General features: G+C 38.2%; 1 protein-coding gene across 2 annotated transcripts in view; it reads left to right on the forward strand.

Annotated features, from left to right (window-relative positions):
- Nucleotides 1-224: 224 nt before the first annotated feature.
- Nucleotides 225-24,018, forward strand: part of VEGFD (vascular endothelial growth factor D) — a 55,347-nt gene continuing 31,553 nt past the window's right edge. The window contains exons 1-2 of one of the 2 annotated variants that reach the window (XM_015886614.2): nt 225-335; nt 430-578. In XM_015886614.2, the coding sequence (XP_015742100.1) occupies nt 534-578 (45 nt within the window). In that variant the 5' untranslated portion in view covers nt 225-335; nt 430-533. Of the gene's footprint in view, nt 336-429; nt 579-22,196; nt 22,871-24,018 lie in introns of those variants that run through there. The other variant, XM_015886603.2, reaches the window with a different exon arrangement.

Genomic DNA, 24,018 nt, shown 5'->3' on the forward strand with positions numbered 1-24,018 from the left:
CTGTCTGCCTGGGGCAGGTAAGATTCGGATATAGCGTGATTGCATTATGCCTGAATTGTTCAAAGTTGGAACTAAGTAATGTCTCCTCATTATAAAAATAAAGTTTTTGGCATTTCTCCTGCCTGTGCACAGAGGAGCATTTTCTACTTCTTTGGCATTAATCTCTGCAAGACATCTGCACCCCACAATTGGCAGGGATTCTTGTTTGCTAAAAAAGGGATGAGGTAATCAAGCTTTGAGTAAACCAGCTGATTGCTCACCAGAGCAGGCCTAGCAGGGAACATAAAGAACAAATACTTAGAAGTCATTAGAACAAGTAACTAGATGAAAAATTGGTAAGTATTTCTGGGATGGATAAATTGTTGCTATATACTACAATAAGAAGCCTGTTTTGAGCTTCTGATATGTGAAATTACTCTCCTGTTATAGCACCAATGCAGAATGCATGGATTAAAAGGAATCCTGACCTGTCCAACTGTGGCATTTTGCCCTCTGCATATCATCCAGGGTCTTTTCTCATGAACCTATGAGAAATGGACAGAAGAGGCAGTCTGGACTCCATCTTTCATCACAGATGGGTAAGTGCCAGCTGGGGGCTGAGCTGTGTCCGTAGAACACTGATCTGTGATAGTGTGCTGTGCTTTGGGTGTATCAGGTGTGTGAAGATAGGTAGCATGACAGAAGTGATATTAAAGTGTTTGGATTATACTTTCTGGCTACTCAGTCTGTTGCCAGCCTTAGTTGTTTGTATGCACCCTGAATAGCCCTGCCCGTTCATTGCAGGATCAATTTAATAGCCCACAGTAACTGTCTTCTGAATTGCTAATTTTTTTCATGTTGACATTACTAAGACTTTCTTTTCCCCTCCTTTATAAATCATCTGTTTTCACGCACTGCTAGAACAATTTCTTCTGGGGAGCTGGATTTCTCTGTGCTTTTCTGTGTTTCAGAAAGCACCACAGAATCTCTGGCTGTTTTTGAGTTACTCATTTCACCACTGTAAACAAGGAAAAAAAAAAAAAAATAAAATAAACTGGCTTATTTTGTATTGCATCTCCCTGCTATGAAGAGCTCAGCAAGCATGTTAAAGATATAATCTACTGTAGTAATGTAATGCAGAATAGAAAGAAAGTAATAGGAAATTCCTCCTTTCCAAGAGAACAGCTTTGACCTGGTGTAAACAAGACCTCTCCACAAATTTAACACATCTGCAGCATGTGAAGGAAAGTAGTTTTGGCATATTCAGGACACAGATCTCAGGAAAATGAAATATGCAGTGTGTGAGACCTTGTTAAGAAGCCCTTGCTGGCACCAAGAGCCTAAAGAGGACCTGAGTGCTGTAATATCTTTAGCTCTATAGTGTTATATAGCCGATTTCTCACAATGAATAAGCTTGTGTTCAGCTTCAGACTTGAGTGTAACAATGAGATAACTTTGAGGCACTGGGTGCACAATCAGTAATGTTTAATTTTGCAGAAAATCTTCTGAGTTCTTCACTGGCTTTATATTTTGTAAATACCACTAACAGATTATTTTTCCCACAACTGTTTTACCTATAACTTCACAAGTAGTTCACTTTTCACTTCATAGATGTTACCATGTTTGTTAGCATTTGTGTTTTCAAGGAGAATCAGATAAATAATTTCAAAGATAGATTAATGATCTATCTACAACTTTGGAGACTTTATGATAAATCAAGCTCAGATTAATTATGGGTTGGCCAGTCTTACTACACGATTTTTTCATCAACAGTAATTGAAGTATTTATATATGGCATGTAATAAAAACAACAGTTCTCTGTGTGTAAAGACTGTTTGGAAGAAATTTTTTAGTCTCTCTTTGAATGTGTTAATGTGTGTGTGTACCCAAAGACCATATGATTGCTCTTTGGAATTTTTGTCTTAGTCCTGTTAATGTTGATTGAGTAACCTAATCTCAGTAGTCACATACTTTTTCGAACAACTTAGCAGGGGAACCATGAGATGATTTGACATGGGGACTAACCTTTCACCCCTTGGGGTGGTCCAGTGAGGACATAAGAGACGGAACATTAGTGGATTAGTGTGTGGAAGCTTGCAATGATGACTGTCTCTTCAGTGATTTCCATAATCCTCACATTATGATGATTCTAGCAGCAGTATAGTTCTGCATAAGTGAAACACATCTGTTTGTGATGTTTTTGTACCCTCACTCAGTTCTATTGTTTTTTGAAAGTAAGGCTTTGTACTGAATTCAGATGCTCAGTGCATATTACCATCATGTGAATATGACTAATGAAAAACAGTATCCAAATGGTGTTTAAAGCACTAATGGCCAATGAGTTGGCTATTTCCTGGCAGCTAATGGCCATCTGGAGGAGGTCTTAATCCATCTGGTCGTTAACTGTCAGGAAATGATTGACTTGGATGTTATTAATGATCTTAATAAAGAAACAGATTTTTTCCCTTCTCAGTCTCCTCACTACCATGCCACCTGGCTCGCAGTACTTAGATACTGTTCCACAGTACTTTCTTTTTTTGTATTTATTGTGAAGTTTCTTAGCCTCTGCTTTCCGCACTTCACAAAATCAGACAACTATGATCCCTACCTGAAAATGTCTACTATCATAGCTTACAATTTTGTGTATGTATCTACGGAGGAAGAAACTCAGGAAATTCTGTTAAAGTGAAGGGAGTTCTACATTCAAAGAGAGGTTTTTGTCTTTCAGATACAACTGATGGTCTGTGAGACAGGCAGAAATAACATATGTTGAAAAAAGCATAGATCAGTAAGGGGCAGGAGAATGATAAGGAGGGAAATAATGGTTACAATTATTTCCTGAGTTAGTAAATTGAAAAGCAAAAACTTGGACAAAATGGAGAGATACCTTGGCCATTTTTGTCTTTTCCCAGACTTTTTTTTTTTCCACTTTATGTTTGAATATATTCTGGTGTGACATTTTATAATTCATTCTTGTTTATTATGAAAGATATTGAGGAAAATCTGCATTTCCAAATCCCTCCACAAAAACTTGAGTTGCCAAGTTGGCTACAGCAATAATTTGAGGTTGTAGTCTGCATCTGAGTGAAGCCTGAGTGAGTTAGAAGAGTGGATTTGTTGAATACAGTGCTTCTACAGATGCAACAGTGGAGAAAATTTTAGCTCATTTCTATTCAAAAATCTCTTTGCATAGTTTATGTATTCATGGAATTATGAACAAATTCTAGTACAGTATGTATTTATAAATGATTTACTTCCTTGATTCTGTCTGTTACTAGGAGCAAAACCTTTGGGAGGAAGACTAACTCATTTTTTTCTAATGTCGAAAGACCTGGTTTTTCAGACCTTTGTTGCAGATTATAATTGGGTCAGGAAATCAGAAACAATACACTGTAGAAACTGAAAAATGGAGCAAGTTCGAAGAAAAACATGAAATGAAAATGTCTTTAAAATGTGATTGTAAAATAATTATATTTGAAATCACATGTTGAAAAATTTATGACTGCTCTAGCATGTGGACCCCATTACATTTATCCTTGTTTCTTTATTTCACTTTTAAAATTTTCTTATGGCCCAGTTTGGCAATAAAAGAGACATACTGAAAAAGGGTTGTAATCGGTTCTGATTTGCAGAAGAGGAACTTATTGTGGATGTACATATTCTTCTTTCTCATATTTGTGCTAGGAACTCCAGTGTTTCCCTTTTGGCACAGCTGTGATTACAATGAGCTGCTTAGCGTATGTGTGGCAGTGTCTTTCTTCTTATAATCAAGAGCACATTTACAAATAAAACCCAGGAGATGAAGGAAAGAATGTTGGGGGAGACACAGTTAAAGACTTCTGAATGGAAACTCTTTGAAAGGCATACAACATAGCTAATTCTTTATTTCAGAAAGAAAAATTATAAGTCCAGTTGAGTTCTCCTGAGTGCATTTTCTGTATTGAGGCTGTGCATTTAGTCACTATGTGAGACTGATTGCTGAGGGCAAATCTTATTTAATGATTTCTGAGGAGTTTGGCAGCTCGCTTATTATTGACCTGGACGAAGGGTGCTCTGTGAACTCCTCTGCACCCTAGCTGGTTCTTCAGTTTGGAGTGATACTCCAAGATCAAGACAAAGCAAAGGGTATTAAATTAGTAGTGAAAATCCTGTCAATCTTCCCCATCCCAAAATAAATGCTGTGGGAAACCTATATGGCTTCATTTTTTTTGCTTTCTCTATAGGCGTTTTTGCTCTTGTAAATTACCTGCCTTTCTTTGATCCACATGTAGAATTAAATCTTCAGGCATACAATAAAATGTGTTAACTGGCAAGCAGTTTAGAGCTCAAAAGGCTATATATGCATAAATAACCCAAATAGGCATTTTCTATTTTAAGTATGGATTAGAAATGTATATTAATTTTAATGATTGTCACGTGTAATGGAAAACAGACTAATTATGTCACAAAATCTATCAATTCTCTGTAAGGGGAAAAGAAAAAGAAGAAAAAAAGAGGCACTTCAGAAAACTTTTGACATTTTTCCAAACTCAGTATTTTTTTGTATTCTCAAATGCTTGCCTCTGCAAGGTTAGGAACTGTTCTATAACCTGACTTTGATGAAGACAGATACTTGCTCAGATTTGAGAACCAAATTCTCTATAAATACCCCTATCTAAATGGCTTCAGGTCTCCAGAGCTCTGTGAGTGGCAGTCAAGCACTCTCCTCCTTTCCCATGTTTTCCAGGCTGGCAGTCACACAACCACATCCAAGATAGCAGGGGGATGTAAAGCAGGTGGCTTTTCATTTTGTTTCCTTCCCTGCTAATACTGGAACAAGCGAGAAGACACAAGTGCAACTGGAGAGCACAGGGTTTGGGTTTCCAAGGCATGTACTGAGTGATGTGTCTTTGGAGTTGGGCAAACATTGCATTTGTGGGGTGGGACAGGGCCATCCCCAGCAATTGACCACAACATACTGAACCTAGGGAGAAAACACCACATGCTTGGTGTAGGTTAACATTTGTGGTGATCTTCTGCTTGGGTGGAGTGAGCTATAAGCAACCTTCCAAGCCTCAGCTGCTGTCTAGAGAAAACATGCAGCTTGGGCAAAACAAAGGAAGGCCCTGATGGAGCGAGGGCTTCAATCAGGCATGGGTATTAGGAAAATTTTATTCTCAGAAGGAGCAGTGAGGCAATGGCACAGGCTGCCCAGTGAGGTGGTGCAGTCACCATCCCTGGAGGTGTTTAAGCAAGTGTGGAGATGTGGCACTGAGAGACATGATCACTGAGCATGGTGGGGATGGGCTGGAGTTGAACTTAGGTCCAACTTTAATGATTTGGTGTTTCTGTGATTTTGATGCCCTGGTGTAATTGTATGAACTGGAGCAGGTAGCCCAGGGAGGTGATGGATTCTCCATCATCAGAGATACTCAAAATCTCCGAACTCAAATTACTTTTTTACATTCAGCATGTATGAATAAAGAACGTACTGCTGCAGAGATCTACAAGAAGTTATCTATAAATTATCTCAGTAGTATTTGGCTAAAATGTTTTAATGTCAAGTAAAAGCAACCACAATATGTTAAAGTGCATAACTTAGTTCCAGAACTTCTCATTGTTTGCCTAGATGGTCCATGATGTTCTGTCCAGGCAGTATGGGGTCTCTGTTTAAAGTCTTTAGCAAATGACCATTATCGTGGAGCTCCATATGTTCTGTTTATGGATGGTCAACCTGTTAAACATAGGTGGCTGAAAGCATTCTGCAGAGACCAAGAAAGTTCACATCTATGATCACGTAGATCACAGATCTGTGATAGATCCTATTTGAGTAGTCTCTGTTAGCATAGAGGAAGGGGAAGCAGTACTCCTTCTTCACCACTGTCAAGGTATTTGTGGCCTGTGAGCACTGTACAAATGTGGTGAAGCTTTCTGTGACTTGTGAGAAATCCAGTGAGGAAAATACATTGTTGGATAGCATAGGGATGAAATAGTAACTACTTAGTAAAGACTTAATAATAATGACTTCACTTCAAAATTTGCATTAGCTTTGAATTGCTTCTAGACCAATTCAGGATTCTTGAAGAAGAAATGTGATTCTCTATCAAGGTCAGTTAAACCTGTTACACCAATTGCTTTTGCTTTGTCAGTTGTATTCAGTTGGCCTGCAAAAAACAAAACAAAACAAAACAAAACAAAACAAAAAACGACATGAGCTCAGCAGCAATGTTACCAGGAATAATCCCTAAATTGTTCACTTTGAAAAGAAGAATGCTCCACTAAAATTGCAGGTTGATCAAATCCAGTAGCAGAATTTCACAGAGCTGGTGGAAGACGTCCATCAGCATTTAAACCTTGGCCAGTTCCTGCTGACCTCTTAACTCTGTTCATTACAGCTGAATGGCTTTGTAACATGAGAGTCCCTCACAGGAACAAGCTGGGCTTCTTGTATTCCATGGTAAAGGGATGAATTTAGGAGCACCTCAGGGCTGTTATGCAATACATCTGGAAGTTCCAAAGAATCTTCATTGTTTTGTTTTGTTTGTTTGTGTGTATGTGTGTGTTTTGTTTTTTTGTTTGTTTGTTTTGTTTTGCTTGTTTTGTTTTGTTTTGTTTTGTTTCTGAGGAAGACAGATGTATATTTTGGAAAACAAAGGCTTCTAACTTAAATGTACTTACAACGTCTTTTCATTTGGTGGGGGGTGGAAGGGTGGGGAGGAAATGAAAATCTTTTCTTATGTACATCTGGAATTGCCTCTTAACTAGATATACTTCCAAATAAGGGTAAGCCAAGTAAACACCCAGTGGAAAAATTATTTTACAGCTTTGCTGTTCCTAGTGGATATTTTCATTGGTTTTATTTATTCAAGTTCTAGTCACATCACTGGCATGGAAGAGATTTCATTAATACTACTGCTTTCTGCAAATAATTTTCTCTGTATAAAACTGTATGAGGTAACTTCTTGAATACCATCATTTACCAAAGAGTATCAGGCCAGGGGTGGTGGCTCTTCTAATTTGCTTGTTATCTGTGAACTCAATGCAATATAACCTGTGATGTGTAACAAGGCCTGCAATTATGATTCTTCAAAGTTTCCCTTAATTTTCTTGACAATGTGCCACCAACAAATCATGTTCCCATAAATGCTGTTAGTTACTCTCCTGTTTCAAATTCCCTGTTTACTTCTGAAGAGTTTGAAGGTATACACTTTAAGTGTACAGAGAAAAGTGATATTGTGCAGCTGTTAAGCAGAAAGGAGAGACAACTGCAGTCTACGAGCTTCTTCCTTTGTGAGGGATGTCACATATTACTGCTTAGTGTACCTATGTGAAGGAAAAGGACACCTTTAAAGCACACAGAGTGAGGACATGTTTTAAATATTAACCTCAAACCTCTCTACCTCAGCCAGGATTCCCATCTGTTTTTTTTCTGTTTGATTCTGTGGCTTCCTGTTTTACTATGAACTTTTCTTTTTCTCCATTCCCACATTTTGTTTATGCAGCTGCCATTGTAGTTACTATTACCACAGCCGTAATGCTACTAATGTGGAAATCTTCAACTACTCTTCTGTTTCTGAAGGATATTACTTCAGAGGAGCAAAGGAAAACAAAGTGTCTTTCAACAGTGGTCCTAGACAATTTTTTACAAACTTGTCAATTTGTATCACAATAACGTTAATTGCTACATGTATTTCTACGTGTATTTTAGTAGGTATGGTACAGTTAAGAGAGAGTGACTTCAAGATCTTCAGCATTGTTCCAAACTGCCCTTTTTCTCTGCAAAACAAACAAACAAATAAACAACCTACATTTCTCTGTAGGTACTGTATGCAGTGGAATAGCTAGCCTGTATCTCTATGTGTATTTCATCTCTGATTTGAATAGAACTCTGTTTGTGTCCCTAATCTCCCCTTTTTATCACTAATGTACTTGTTATTTACTTCTGTAACACAGCAATGTATATCTATAAAGGTCTTTAAAATACACAGTGCAAAAAAAATGACTCAGATTGTCATTGAAGAATGATATTTGTAGAACCTGACTAGTATATCACTCATTATGTCTTCAAGTTCAGGTAAATGGCATTTACAAAATTAATTTAATGTCTTACTTGTTCAGTGTATCATGTTAAAAATAGCTCCCATGTATGTAAACAATATTTTTATTTCCTGTTTCTTCCTTAGAGACATAGAACCTTAGAATCTCTAAGGATGGAAAAGTTCGCTATGATCATCTAGTCCAACCACCAGTACAACCCATCCACCTCATGCGAGACAAAAAAAAAAAAAAAAAAAAAAAGCGGGAGCAAAAGTGAAACTGTCAACTATATAAGCTAGTAAGTGGAGTGGTATGTCTACATACCTTACATATCTGCTGCATCAGTCTGTAGATAGACAATTGAGCCAGCATCTGTGAGAAGGAATTAAACACAGGCAGCTCAAACAATACCATTATTTTTGTGAAATTTCAGATGTGTTGGTGCATTGTTCCTTCCTTCTTTATTTGGCTTCTGTAGATTTGTTAATTACCAGACTGCATTCTATCAACATCAGAGAATTCACACAAGAGTGAATGGGAACAAGAAATACAGAGTGTCACAGCCCCACCAGATATGACTTTTCAGGGAACTATTTGTTTTAATTTTATTCATTTAAAATAGGCACGTCTAAGAGTTAAGCATCTGGTCAGGGCTTGTGCTGTCACTGAAAACAGATGTTTTTGCACAGTGTGAAGTAGCTGAAGCAAGCCTGTGGGTTTGGAAGCAGTACATTCCACATGGCTTGGAAAGAAGCTGGGGCAACATCCTGCAGCCTTCATGCATCTGATTGCTCCCCTCTTGGGAGCAGGACTCCCCACACAATGCACAGTCATGTCAGTCAGAGGTTGCTCTTAGCATTAGCAGAATCTCAGCACAACATAATTCTTTCACATTTGAAACACATTTTTTTCCCTGCTAGTTGCATAAAAGAGAATTCACTGTTATCCACTGGATTGGTTTTGATTTGCATAATAAATCAGTCTTATTTGCAGTACAAGATGCAGTTGTTAGCTGCATTTACACTAGTAAGGAAAAAGATGGTATCAAGTTTACAACTGTGTAACACCACTAATGGACTCTTTTGCCTTTATGGGCATAAGTCACAAATTACATATGAGTACAATAATAAAGGTGGGAAGTGAATCACCTCATATTATGCATTATATGCATCAGACAGGTGTGTATGAATAAATCTCTAGTTGAGTGTTCATGTCTGCATTCAGTTGCTGAAATCAGTGCATCAGATCTTAGCTAGCAGAATAGGCTGGAGGTGGTCATGGCTTATGGACAGTAACCCAGTGAGCAACTACTTTGAAGTTAGCAAGGGGTCAGAGTAACTTGGCTGTTACTTAATGACCTTCTGGTTAAAGGTGGGGAAGAATGTGAATCTCTTAGTAGATCCCTTAAAGCACAAATATACTTACTTGTGTTCTTGCATAATGGAGTTTCCATGCACATTAGTACACAGAACTGTAGTTTCTAAGCCAGCTCTCTGAGAAGGCACAAATGAAATAAATTGAGGTTCTGTAGTTGCCATAAAGTAAGTTAATTTTGACCTTTTGCTTTTGAGATAAATTCAACGTCATTACAACTTTGAACTTAATACCAAGTAGACAGACCTCATTTGATTAAATAGTGGTCCTCTGTTGCTTCTTCCTCTGCCCATTACCATATTCACATTAAGACAGACACTTTAAAAAAATAAAATAATGAAATAGTGCAATGAGTCAGGTTTGATTTGGTTGATCATTTCTTTTTGAGATTCTTTTGCACATACTGGTTAAACTATTTTTATTTTCTTTGCAAAATGTTTTATAAAGAAACTGCATCTCAGTGGTTATTTGTATTGTAACTCTTAGCACAGTAATTTTTCTGTTCTTTTTTGGATGCAGCACTTTCAGTGTCTGTGCTGCATTGATCGTGGATGTAGTGTACTGAAGGGGAGAAGCATTTTACATTCGATTTACCACAGCCACTCTTAAGTGAACAGTGTCCTGCAAGATCTACATTCAGCATTTGGCTAGTTTTAAAAAATATATATTTTTGAGCCTAAATGCACTGGAAGTACTCCCATAATTTTTTAAAAAATATATAAGACTTTTCTACATCTTTATAGTCAAAAAGTCATAGTGCTCAGTTAAATTATGATGATATAAAACTGTAAACAACAAAAGAAAGATATTAGCAGAACTGAGGAAGGCTGGTTTATTTTGATTGCTCTAAGTGGGAGAAATGCAAACTCATTAACCAATCCCATGTAAAGTTCATATGTCAAGTCCTTTCCGTTTTCATAGTCAACAGGGCTGTTCATCTGATAAGGAAGATGTAACATGTTTCTTTAACCTGAAGTAGCTTTCTAAGAGTAAATCCTCTGGGAGGATATTGTACTCTGTGATAATACCATCTTTGGAGGTTTGAACTATCATAACACTTTTAGGACATGCTGGAGGGCTGTGTCGGCCAACAGTACTGAGCCAAAGCCAACAGTCTGTAGTTTGGCTTGAGGAGATTGACTAGCATCCAGAATCAATTTATAAGGTAAGAACAGAAGTTGGTTTGAACTGGTGTAGACAGATGTTGATAAAGGAGGTGTCCTGTGTAAGGGGCTTAGGATATGCAGCATAACTTAAGAGTTAGACCATGATTAGGTTGGTGGGAGTAAGTTATTTTGAAAGAGTCCCAGTGGTTCCAAACATATCTTTTTTCTGGGTTTTAATGTATGGCAACTGGAGAGAAAGATGAAAGAAAATTGCTGAGGTATACCTTTCATTAAAATATAATTAACCAAAAGCATAAGAGAATGGACAGAAAGGGAAAATAGGGATGTGAAAGGCATAGAATACAAGAGACATTTGGAGAACTTCAGAACTCAAGATCTTTACCTCCCTTGCTTATTGTCAGACACAATCACCAGGAAATCAAGTGATTCCTTGCACACAAAACATGGAGGGAATGTGGTTATTGTAACTTGGTGGAATTCCTACCAGCTGTTTTAATGCAGATTTACTCCTGATACAAAAGTGGCCTGTGAAAAGGAAAGGTGGTAGTGGTTAGCTTGCTAGTAGCTGGTGAATGTATGTTCATGATAAACGGGTGAATGTTTCTCACTGTGGTATGGATTGGAAATTTGACATACCAAAAATCCCTTCAATGCAAAGTTAGAATTTTGATAGCAATATTAACTTGGCTGCACTGAATACTAAAGCATAGTCCAGCATGCAGAAAACACAGCACACTTAAGAATTTGATTAATAATTGCAAATAAAGTCCTCTAAAGCCTTCTAACATTAGATAGCATGCACCAGTTGTAGAGTTTTGTCATGTAACAGATCTGCATGTAGGATTCAATATAATATCTCCAGTGAGACTACTATACACCTACACAAATAGCAAACCACAGCTTCTATTAAATGTAATTGCTTTTCCCATCAGTACAGCAGTGTAGTTCAATACAGAACAAAAGCTGTTTTCTCACTTTTAAATAATCCTCCCCACAGCCTGCATGGGTAAGTTGTGACTGGGAAACAAGTCAATTAACAAGAGTTAATGATGGAGGGAGGACTCTAAGGATGAAAGCTGTATGTTTTTCCGAAAGAAAGAGGCTGAATCAAATAGGAAGCAAACTGATCTACAGGGAAATCCTTTGCTAGAGGTCAGTGCTTTGTGATAGTTCTCAGAAGAGGCAGAGCCGGGTGGGAAACCTTGGAAAACAAGGGTGCATTGAGTTAGGTGTATTCAAACTGTGACAACAAGAGACCTGCCTCATGATATTTTAATGGATTTCACAAAGGAAGACATCGTTATAGGTGGGAAAAATGTGATCCTAACAGAGAAAACCAAGCAAGCTCTGGCACTTATACAATAGAATCACTGTGAGAAAAGCAATAAAGTGTGTAGAACTGTGGCAATTATATTTTATGGTCAGGAAAGGGAACCAACAAATATCTACTATGAGAAGAAACTCTGAACATAGCTTTAAACATTTTTATTCTGAGGAGATTTTGGTATTTAAATAAATAAATAAATAAATAACACAAAACACACACACACACAAAAATGAAACAAAGAAACAAAAAACTGGTATCAGAATTGAGTTAGAGAGGTATTGAATGATACTTAAGAAACAGACAACATGTCTAAAATCATAAGGGACTTACAGAAAAATCTGGAAGACTTCATTTTCACCTTGGGGAAAGAAAGGCGTGGAATTGAAATATTTCAATTTAGATGAAGCAACAAGCGCAGATGGGATACTTTATGGATTCTTTAAGAAGTGACAACTGATCTGTAGGGTGATATAGCAAAATAATTTGTAATGTTTCCAGGAAAGTGGCTTTTTTCAGGCAGTATAAGAAAAGAAAGATGAAGTCCCACGAGAGCTAGAGTCAGTGGAGGCAAACAAGCTCTCTAGAGCACAGTCATAGAATCATAGAATGGCTTGAGTTGGATGGGACCTCAAAGATCATTTAGTTCCAACTCCCTGCTGGTCAGGTAAATAGCATCCTGAGTCTTTCTCTTTCTCTCCATTGACTGGAAAGGGAGTTCAGGGTGTAAAGACTGGATAAAAACCTGTGTATTTGTTTAGAAAAGTCCTAAGTTAGATTAAATGAATCCAATTATGGGTACCAATAATTCCCTTGGATTGGTGTGACTGTGTTCAGTGCAATGAGTTCAAGAGGTTAAGTTGGATTGCCCAGGTACACAAACACAAATGTGAACAAAAGTGAGAAGAAATAACACAAACAGAGCTGCAGCTATCACACAAATACACCCTTACCTCCACCTTCAAGGGAGGTGTAGTACTCTCCTGGGAAAACTGTTCATCAGAACAATTACCCTGCTCAGTGCAATTGAGTTGTAAGGAAGCATCAAGAATTTCTTCAGCTTGTTACACAATGCATTTGTCTGTGATGTTGGGAATGAGAAAAGGGTCACCTTTGCAAATTTGCTGTTACTCTTTATCACTTGCATGGCAGCTGCACCCAAGGGTAGATAGTATCCAAAGGCCACCCATAACTGGGTAGCTTATTGTCCACGTCTGTGAAACAAGGCAGCCCTCCCCAGTGCCAACCGCCCTATAAGATTTCAAAACTCTGTATACTGACCTTGATTCTTATACCTCGCTGTACTTTGGTATTCACATCAAAACTGGGAGTGCATGTGTTGGTAATTCTCAGTGTTGAGCTCTCCCCAAAGCTTCTGTTCAGCTTTTTGAACATGATGTTCTGGAAAAAGACAAGATGACAAGATTTGCAAATATGTATGATGCTGCTCTTAATAAAAACAACAGTTTGTGGTTGAGCAGAACAATGTGTTGGTGGATTGACAGCTCACTGCTTTCATTTCCTCCTCAGCCTCTGAGCACTGTTGATGCTGCCGAGTTTTATACAAAAACATGTACAGACAAGGGTTATATCAAGAGATTATTTAAATGTTCCATGTCATTGATCAGATCTGTTTTACTACCTGCTGGAGCTGATTTTCGACACACTACACCACCCTCTTTCATCTCAGCAGTGCCCCTGTGCACATGCTGTTGCAAGACCACCCCAGAAGAGCAACCTGACAGAGAAAAGCCAGAAGGCCCCAGCAAGCAGCTTCACAGCCAAATGGCCTTGATGGTGTGTGAGCATCCCACTGTGTAGCTATTTGACAACAATCAGTGGCTCACAGGTGGTGATTCCAGCTGTGAATTGTGACTAACTGTGTGGTTTCCTCAGTCTGGTGGAGAGTATTGCTGATGCTGATTGCAGTGCTGTAAGCCTTCTGGAGTGCCAGAAGGCAGCAACTGGGTTGGAATGGAGAGTTGCTATCTTGCTTCTGATTCTTTATTTGAGATGAGAATGGGAGTTATCCTGTGCTCTTCTTGGTGCTGCAGTATCCCTCCACAGATATACCTACCAGAGTGCAGTGAGGCAGTGTGGGGTCACAGCAAGAATGTCTGCAATCATATTTCTTACTCATATGTGCATGAAGAGAAGCAGTGCTTTCTAGTTATCTGTTTAACAAATGAATGACCAGAATGATTAAAACACAGGGACACATTTTTTTTCTCTATTTGTGTATTTAATCCTAAATCCCTTGCTAAGAGATGATGGGCAATCTATAAGTCTGCTGAGTATTTCCAACCGAGAAACACTAGTAAGAGTTTCAGTACATATGCTGCAGTGAAATTGGTCTGGTCTGTATGCCTCAGAATGCTGGGAATTACTGCTTAATCCTCAGTGCTGGAAGAAAGGAAGCAGACCAGATGGGAAGTGGAAGCAGTAACCAGTATATGTGACACAGTATGAAAACATTACAATTTGAAATGAAAGGCAGTCTTTCCAGGTAGCTTTCACTGTGGATTTGCAAATGTAATCTGATCACATATTTAGAACAGCTATTTTCAGTTGAAACCCCTATGAACTGTACTGTTAGTTAGCATACTTGGCACAGTTTAGCAATGGAAAATATTTCTTATCTGATTTGGCTGTATTTATAACTGAAATACATGTAAAATGTGTTTTGTCTTTCAAAACCTCTTTGATTTACAGTTATCGTGTTCATAAAATATCAGAAAAATAGTCTGTGAACATCTATGCAATCGTCTCTGCGATTCTTTTGTAAACATGTTATGTATAAATAGCTATGTATTTTACATGTATAATCTAGTCTTGTATAGCTAGAGTGAGGTTACTTTTTTATTTTTTTTTTCCAGTAGTATAGTAGTATCTTAAATGTCTCAGGATGTACTCAAAGCTCTGCCATTCAGCCATGAAGCCAGAGATGGAAACATCAGCAACAGGCTGTAGAAGACAGATTTATTTGTAATTTGAAATGATCTTTCGTATCACAATACTGGTGTTTCCGTACATCTCTTAGAACAAGGAAAGGAAAATTAATTCCATATAAAAGCATAAGCTTTATTTTATTTCATTTTATTTTAAAGACTGGTTCTAGTGATGTTTAGACCATGATTATTTGGAATTATCTGAGAAAATAAATTGTCAAGGAGGTTCTTCATTAAGAGGTAGCTTCTAATATATCTAAACTGCAGATTTTCACAGAAAATCGTATGTGTGTCACTTTGGAAAAGGGCATTCCAATGGTACTGAGTGATTCCAGAGTAACAATGAGGATGCTGTGAGATCATTCTGTGCTGACAATGTATGCCTTGAGAATATAAAATCTTGCCTAAATATGAACATCCAATTCCTACAGCCTCTCCTCCTTTGCACCATGCCCTTCTGAATACATATTAGAGTATTTTAACCATTTCTTACCCATAGCCTCTTTAACAACAGAGATTCTGTGACAGAAAAGATTCTTTAACATTCTTTTTCAGTGCTGGAGAAAAGACTGGCTGGACAGAGCTGCTTGAAAACAGAGGAAAAATGGCCTTTTCCCATTATTGAAACATTTTGGACTGACTTTGAGAAATGATTAATCTGAATATATTTGAGAATAAAATCTTGTTAGTATTTTAAATTGATTATGAATTACGCGTATTTCTGAGCAAATCATTTTTAGAAGCATTGGGAAAAAATACCTTCAGAGTTTACAACAATTTCTTTTCACAACGGTGTTAAACAAAAAACAGAACTTCATCACTTGGTGTGTTAGCACTATGGGCACTGCTGCTGTCTTTGGCCAAACTCGATGGCTTCTTACCACCGGGGAAGTGTTTGTAAGCCAAGTAATTTTCTGGGTTAATTCTGTTTCGCCATGAGGAGCATAAAGCTAGGTGTTGATGGATGGTGACTGTTCAGTCTGAGAACAAAAAACTCTTCACAAAAGCCAGTTGGGTTGGCCATCTTTTATTGCACTTTCAATTGGAATTAAAGGGTGAAGTGAAAAAAGACAGTATTTATGTCAAATACATCATTGAGAGCAATTGGTTGTAATAAAGAGAGGAAGCATGTTTTTTTATGGAAGAGAGCAGAAGTGTTTTCATGTATTAAGGGTGGAAAAAAATCATCCTATTAGATTCAGAGACAAACTTTGTAATATATGCACCTAACACTACACATTTATTTCTCTAAACATCCTCGAAAGATAGAACATTAATTCTCCTCAACTGACATCAGTTAGTTGATTTATCCTTTCATTGGCCTAATGTTTATGAATACTAAGGGAGTGAAACCAAAAATAAATAATAAACATGCCATCTCCAAACTTAAAGTTGCTCCAGATGGGTTTCATTTTCAGACTACCAAGTTGTGACTGTCAAATGCCCTCAAATTGATATGAATCCTGAGATTAACTTGCAGGGTTCTGCTGTCATTATAAACCTCTATGTGCATGTTCCCAGGGTCTTCACTGCAAAGTCAATCATGATGATCCTTGTACTTGTTCTCAGACCATCTGTTATATATGCATATATTACTCCAAGGATTTTGCTTCAGAATATTACAGAGTAAGATGGGAAAACACTTGTAAAAAATAAATGTATAAAGACTTCTGTTGCTGCCCTCTTTCTGTCACACCTCCCACAAACTGATTTCAGTTTGCACCACATTTTTTTCCCTCTGAGCTTCTGTGCTTCTGCTTCTCTACATGTACTCTCTCATCTTTTGCTTTTATTTGTGAAAATGTCTGTGCTGGGAGAGGGAGTGCTCACAACCCAGCCATTGTGCCTTGCAATTACAGCTCCCTTGCCTATTGCATCAGACTGCAGGTTGAAATATTGACTTTGAATTCATGCTCTTGGCATCTACCTCCTTCACTGGCTCTGTGAGCCTTTACAGACAGGCACCTACCTGACTTGAGTAGTTCAGGATCTTCTGATGTACTCAAACAGCAGTCAGTGAATATTTCACAGGCGATTTGGAGGCATGGCCCTTGTTTTAACAGGTGTGAAACATGGCATTTGCTCCCTGGTCAGAGCTCTCTCTCTTCTTACCTCTCCCTGACCTTCTCTGTCCTTCTTTTCTTTATTCTCCTTAACCTTAAAAAGTCTTTTATCTTCCTGTTTAATTTGCCTCACTTCTTTGTAGAAAAAAAACAATGACTTATAAAAGTCACAGGTGAAATAAAGGGTTATGAATGCTATTACATGTCTTAGTAATTAAAGTTTGATTATTGTTCCAGTGGTGCCTTCATAAAAGGCTGTGTAAATACAGATGGATGGGAAGACAAGTTAATACAGAGTTCCCATTGTTATATCAGTTGAAGGAATACAGAAATAAGTCCTTTTCTCTGAGGTAGGGGCGATGTAGGCCAGATTCTTCAGAACCTAGAGTTATACAAAGACACCAAGGAAGCACTGAAACCAAAGAAACTCCTTCATACTTGGACTAGCTAAAGCTTTCTCTCATAGTAGCAGTGTTCCCTGCAATGGTTTTCCATCCTTCCAGGCACTGAGAGTGACAAATATGAACTAGACAAGGGTGATGGGGCAGCTACGGTCTTTGTGAAACTGGGGCAGAGCCCCTCAAAGACAAGAGCAATGCAAAGGTGTGTCCATCATTCAACCCAACATGTCTGTGGTTTTTTATCTGCCTGTTGTTGACAGTTCTCCTCCTGCTGCTTGTGTTTACCAGCAGCATTCCTTCTCCAAGCTAGCTTCAGCACAGCATGGTGGGGAGGTGAACCTGTGGATGTTGTGGTTCAATATTGTTGAAGCTGAGAGCCTCTGCCCTTCAGCCACGGGTGTGTTTGTGGCTTGGGCAGGCGTTCCTCAGAGAACTTTAATGTAGTTAGATTGGTTGCTGACATCAGTTCACCCACCTCAGCCTGGAGCACAGAGGAGGCCCAACACCCAAGCATATGGCCCACTTTTCAGGTAGGTTTTTCAGCCTCACGAGATACAGCATCAGGCTCCTGGTGTACAGGGCTGGTCCTGGGGCAGGCTGGTGGGCACTACCCCACATTCACACCAGCACAACTTCTGCAGAACCTTGCCACAGCACCCGGCCATCAGATTTTGTGTGTTTTAATTCATTAGTTTTGACAATCCAGATTGTTCACTTACTGTGATCTTCCAAACATTCTGCTAATTTAGCAGAAATTTGTGGTCCCAGTAACTGTTACAATAAACTTTGTGTTATTAAAAAATATTTTTAATAACTACTTAATAAACAATGTGTACTGAGTGACCTAAAATTTCTCTGTACTCTATTTTATCTGTTAAGATTCTTGTTGGTAATATTTCATATAAATGATCCAATTATTCTTTTTCTGTTTCAAAAAAGACAGAAATTCCTCTGTGTGTGGATTACTTAGAAATACTGTGCAGACCTACTCATAGAATCATCTTATAAACACTTGAAAACCTTCACTGGGAACTACATTGGTTCCCTGAACACTGCTCCATGCTGAGGCTTGAAACTGTGCAGAGTCCTCGAGTGCGAAGTATCTGATGGAAAAACACACTGAAGTAAAGGCAATGAATTTTCTTTATTGACTTTGAATTTTAACTTTTCAGTCAGAGTATGGTCAATCTAATGGCATTTATTGAGGACAGATGCTCACAAACCCTCAGTCATTTGAGTAGTCCTATTGACCTATGGCTTACTCTTGTATTTAAAGGTATGAAGTATCTTCCTCTTATGTTTTGCTTTATTTCTTCCAGTGGAGACATTTTTTGTGTGTTTCTGTATTAGTCTTGCCTCACAAATAGAGACGCAGGTCTGGACCTATCTGCGGGTATATGATATTTTCAGATAATCAAAGGAATTTACTTTATCAGATGAAAGAATTTCAGCTTGATGAACATGGGTTGTTCAGTGTTGTCAAGAAATTCTTCCCTTCCTTGGGTGTGTATGTATGCAAGAAATGTATAAGTCAAATATAGTGCTGTTCTTCTGTGCATTCCATTCATCAGTATTGGTCACTTTTCTCTTTATTTACTGTGAAACCTTAGAATAGAAACTGCAATGCAAACTGGTAAGCAGTCCTAATAAAAACAATGTACCTGACCTACAAATTCTATCTTACAAATTAGAGGAAAGTATATATAAAATATGATTGATCTGCTCTTAGGCATATCTACCAATTTCAGGCTCGTTTGTCTGTAATCTTCTATCACAAAAATGGTTTATAAGAATCAGTGAATCAGGGTTTTTATGCAGTGAATGTGAGGCCATTACTTTGGAATAAAGACTTATAAGCTTTCCATAATATTTTAAAAATTACACATAACTTTTGCAAATAGAGGCTTAAACTTGTTTTTACTTTTATTTCTCATCCATTCAAGTCTTCCATGTTGATGAATATTTGGAAAAGACTAAGCCAATTTGCTTAAGTTCTTCCTGTGAAGAGCCGACCCACAGCTGTCTATCCATAAGAGGTGAAGCATGAAGTTTTATTTCAGTTAACAGAATTTAGCATTGCTGGTGTCAATGGAACCAAACATTCAGTTACCAAAGTGGAATCATGCTAATAGTCATGTGGATTTTATTGCAGTGCTTCTTTGTACAGTGCTAGATTAAAAATAAATAAATACAGTCAAAGCCTGCACAGAACAGAGCAGGTGGTTTTACAATAGCAAATGGAGGTAAAAGAAACTAGAATGATGTCAGTATTGCATTTGGATATTAAAAAAAAAACATAGGGCATAGCCCTTGAAGGTGCTTGATCACTCAGCAAATTTGTTCAGTGCTGTTGCAGGCAATCTATAAACACAATCTCAAAATAAGTCTAATTGTAAAACTTTAAAAATCATTATCAGTGCAGTGGCAGACAGGAAAAATGTTAGAAAGCTGTGTGGGCTTGAGATGGTGCTGGAGGGAAATAGAGCCCTTGTTCAAATCCTGAACTGTATAGACAACATAGGAAATAGTGAAAGGGATGGGAAAGGAAGCTGTTCCCAAAAGGCCATCATCAGAATTGCTTTGTTGCCTTATCACTTGATTTCTCTTGTTTTGTCATTGCTTTCACTAACAGCCTTGAGCTAGATTTGAAGTCTACTGCAGTTTAGAAAAGTTTTTTTTCCCCTAACCCTGTTGTAGTCTTCACATCTAAGACTGAAGGGAGAGATTAAGTAATTTTCATCTTCTGCCTGCAGCATCCAACTTGCTCTTGTAAATGGGTTTGACTGAGTGCCAGAAGTTCAGTTCAGCATTCATGCCAAAAAGCCCACTGGTGCCAGATCGGGACAGCCTTTTCTGATAAACACTTTGCTTCCAGAAAGATAGAAGTTCAGTCTTTCCAGATGTATTTGAAATTCATTTTAATTTGGTAAGCAGCAGTGATGAACTAAAACACAAACAAAACATTATTGAGGTGTTTCCCTCCAGTGTTTCCAAAACAAACAGTGCTGATTTTCTTGTGCTAAATTGCCCTGAGGTAAGTTCCATGAGTCCCACAGGGGTGGAAATGCCACTGCTGCTCTCACCATGGGGCTGAGGGAGGGAGAGTCCTCGGGTTTGCATCTCTTTTCAACCCAATTTAGTGTAGAGAGCTGATCTTGTTCTCAGCTTTGTGCCCTCCTCGTTGATTTGCAGAGTGCACCACCAGAAGGGCTTTCCACTCTCTATCTCTACAGTCTGTTTTGCTTCATTAATACAGTTTAAACACCCTCTGAGATAAAGGAGGAGTTCCATAGCTGGTATTCAAAACACTCCGTGCTGTGCCTGGGTCATGCCTTTCACCTGCCCACTTAGGCAGAGGAGTGGTGATGCCCATGTGAGAAGCAGCATCCTGGACGCTGTCTGGAGGAAAAGCCCTGCCTTACTCCAGGTGACTGAAGAAAAGGTGGGATTTTGCACCAACCCTCCCAGGGAACCAAGAGGTTCATACCTGAACCGTGCTGTAGGTGGGTTGTATAAGTAATACTCAGTGACCAGACTTTAGGGCATGAGGGACATATTGCTTCCTGCCTGTCTTGGGAACCTGAGTCTGTGTGCAATTAATGATCCCAATAAATGAGAGATGCTGATGGCCAGGTATCCCCTCCACTTAATTGCAGGTCAGTAGAGAGATATTATCAGGAAGTTCTATAGGATGTAGTGCTATTATTTTGGTTGGTTATTTCTGCAGTAGCTGTGCACCTGAGGCTAAGAAGCATCACTTTAGTTCCACAGGGTTTCAGTTCCTGCAAGAAGATGGCTACCAGCATCAGAAGGGAAATGCAGGAACTAAAAGAGCTCAAAGTGACCGTACATAAGCATGAGATAATATGTTCATTTAAAATGACAAATTGAATAGTTGATGTGTTTCAATGAGCGTTGGTGTGGGACCAGTGAAGGAGTGTGAACACAGCCAGCAGTGTGGCTGTGGGCAAGGAAGGAGGGTAGAAGCAGGTATACAGGACAAGGAAATTCACCCAGCTCAGAAGGGAGAACTCCTGCTGTCCTTATACGAACCACAACAGAATGGATGGGGGAGGCCACCAGCTAGAACAGGGGGAACTGATTGCTTTCAAAAAAAAAAAATCAAAAGGCAAGGCTAAAATTAATGCAATTACATCTATGTTTTTAAAACATAATAGCTCAGTTAACTGTCAACAGCTGAAAGAAATGGATTCAAATATTTTTCTCTCCCATCTCCATTTGAAAAGAATGCTTAGGAAGAAATTATGCAAGCTAGTTGTTGTTACGTAGACATGGCTTGTGTTTAAGAGAGCTACTGCTTGGAAGTCTGAGATAGGAAACGAGTGCTCTGAAATCTTAATTAAAGAATTGTTTTATGGTAACAACTGATTCCACAAACTTAAGCCATGTGAGAGTGGAGAAAAGTCTTGTGGGTATCAAATATTACACAAGAGTATAGCAATATGGATTTAACACGCATAATTATCTGGGTCTGTGTGAGTGTTATAAATAGAAATGTTAGGTCTCCCATTTGGTGTTAAACGGGGAAAATATACAGAGGAAATGCATGCAGGTCTTTATTGTATCTTGGGACAGAAATAACATCTCATTTTGCTGCAAGAAAAATAAGTGTATCCCTTTTATATCTGTGATTTCATAAACTTTCATTAAGAGATCAAAATTTTGTTTGTTACTAAAGATCGTTTTTAACTTTTCTTTTTAAAATCCATCCAGAAAACACTATCCCACATAAGAACACATGAAAGAAAAAAGTCATTCTCTCTCTTTTCTGTTCTCTCCCTCTCTTTTCTAAAAGGAGTAACTTAAAATATGTGTGCTGTGTAAGAACGTGTGCTGAAGTTTCATGTTTCAGGTAATCTTCTTTAAAATAATGGGAGTCTAGATTGCATCAGTTAGTTTTAAAACTGCTATGCTATTGGTAGGGACAAAATGGGATTAGAGCCAAAATTTGACTGCGTGGCTGCCAAAGTCTGTATCAGATTTAAGACACATGCTTCTGCAAGCTTCCACGAAGGTTGTGAAAAAAAGTTTTAATACAGAGTTGGATTACAGCTCTCTAGCTCGAAACATTGGCCATTACGCTACCATCTGAAGAGGCTGCTGTAGCACAGAGCGCAGAACAGTGCAGACTGCTTAAATCTTCTGGACCACAGATGGATTTTGAATACCTCTTTGTGCCCTGATGGAAGATATGGTAACTTTATTAGCTGGAACCCATACCTGATCACTTGTGGGAGTGTAGCTGCGTGCACACAGATACCAATCTATTTAAAGTCTTATCATGATTTTCTTTCGAGTGTATCTGAAATCTACTCCAAGAAATTACAGTCTCTAGGTGAATTGTTCAAAACAATTGCTTAGAAGAGTGAAGAGTGAGATATTTACTCTTGCATGTTGGAATCCTTTGTGAATTTCTAACAGAAATTTGGAAGCTTTTCTTGTCTGTTGTGGTGAAATGCATTTCAAAAGAGACGCCTCCAGCTGTATGACAACAATTGCGTAGTAACCTGCGGATTTAAACATCAGAATGTACAAACTGTGGGTGACTGTGAATATTTTCATGATTTCATTTCTGCATTTGCTGCAAGGATCTGACTATGAGAATGGCTCTGTGAAGGTAGGCAATGTTTAATTATTGATAATATTAATAATCCACATTGTCAGAATTACACAAACCTCATGGGCACAGTGCTGAGTTTCAAACTATTTTGGTGAGGGGCTTGTTTATTTTATTTTGTTTTGTTTTAGTGATTGTTGGTGATTAAACAAAAGTTTAGTAGCCATAGAGAAAAGACAATCTATAAAGAAGTTAAATTGGTATTCACTGTTTAGTATTTCATCTCTTTGTATTAGTTATTCATACTTTATATATATATATATATATATTGTTCTTTAATTGAACTCCTCGTATCACTCATGCAAGATAAAAGCAAAATACAAAACAAAAAGCAAATCAGAGTACTTAGAATACTTTCAAAATGCACTTATTTTTCTTTCAGCTATTTGCAGTTTCAGGACTAAGCATCCCAGTGTTGAAAATCTTCCTCTACAAACACTTGTTCATCAGTTGCTCACTTGTTTGCCAGAAATGTTCTTCTTTTGTTTATAGTAAATGATGTCCAAGACTTTACCATAAGCTACAGCTAGTAATTGTAGGGCACAGTGCCTGGGAAAAAAAATCTTTCTTCTGAATGTAATACATGCAAGGAAATTTAAGCTGAACTCTCACCTTGATAGTAGGATTTTTCAGATCTGATTTTCTGAGACAATGTGAGAAAAGCCAGGAAAATAATGTAGAAAAACAAGAATAAAAACTGGAACAGGATTCTGTGTGTGTAGTGTGTCCAAAAATGATTAATTCAGTGTGTGGTCCAGAACAAATTATTTGTTTCTCACTGACAAAGCAAAACAAGCTAGTACTTCTGTTTTCACTTCAAAAAACCTCCTGCTTGCAAGAGATGACCACACACCAGCCTGTGAACTGCACTGCGTGTTGACCTATGGTTTCGAAAAGAAAGGCTCAGTTGTGTGCTTAATTGCAGATTTCTGTTGCCAGCACAAGAAGTTAGCAGTGGTGAGTGATGTGCTTGCAGGGAGACTAATGGCTCACCCCTTTGCCTGCTCCCTATTCACAAACTTTTAATTTACAACCTTACCAATCAGGTCTTTGGAGTCTGTAAGACCATTGTAATCATTCTTATATACATTGCCTTCATTCTTCTGTAAGTTGCACTGCCTGACAAGTCACTGTTAAGTTTTCAAAAC

Source organism: Coturnix japonica, chromosome 1 (genome assembly GCF_001577835.2).
Source record: "Coturnix japonica isolate 7356 chromosome 1, Coturnix japonica 2.1, whole genome shotgun sequence".
In the NCBI taxonomy this organism is placed as follows: Eukaryota; Metazoa; Chordata; class Aves; order Galliformes; family Phasianidae; genus Coturnix; species Coturnix japonica.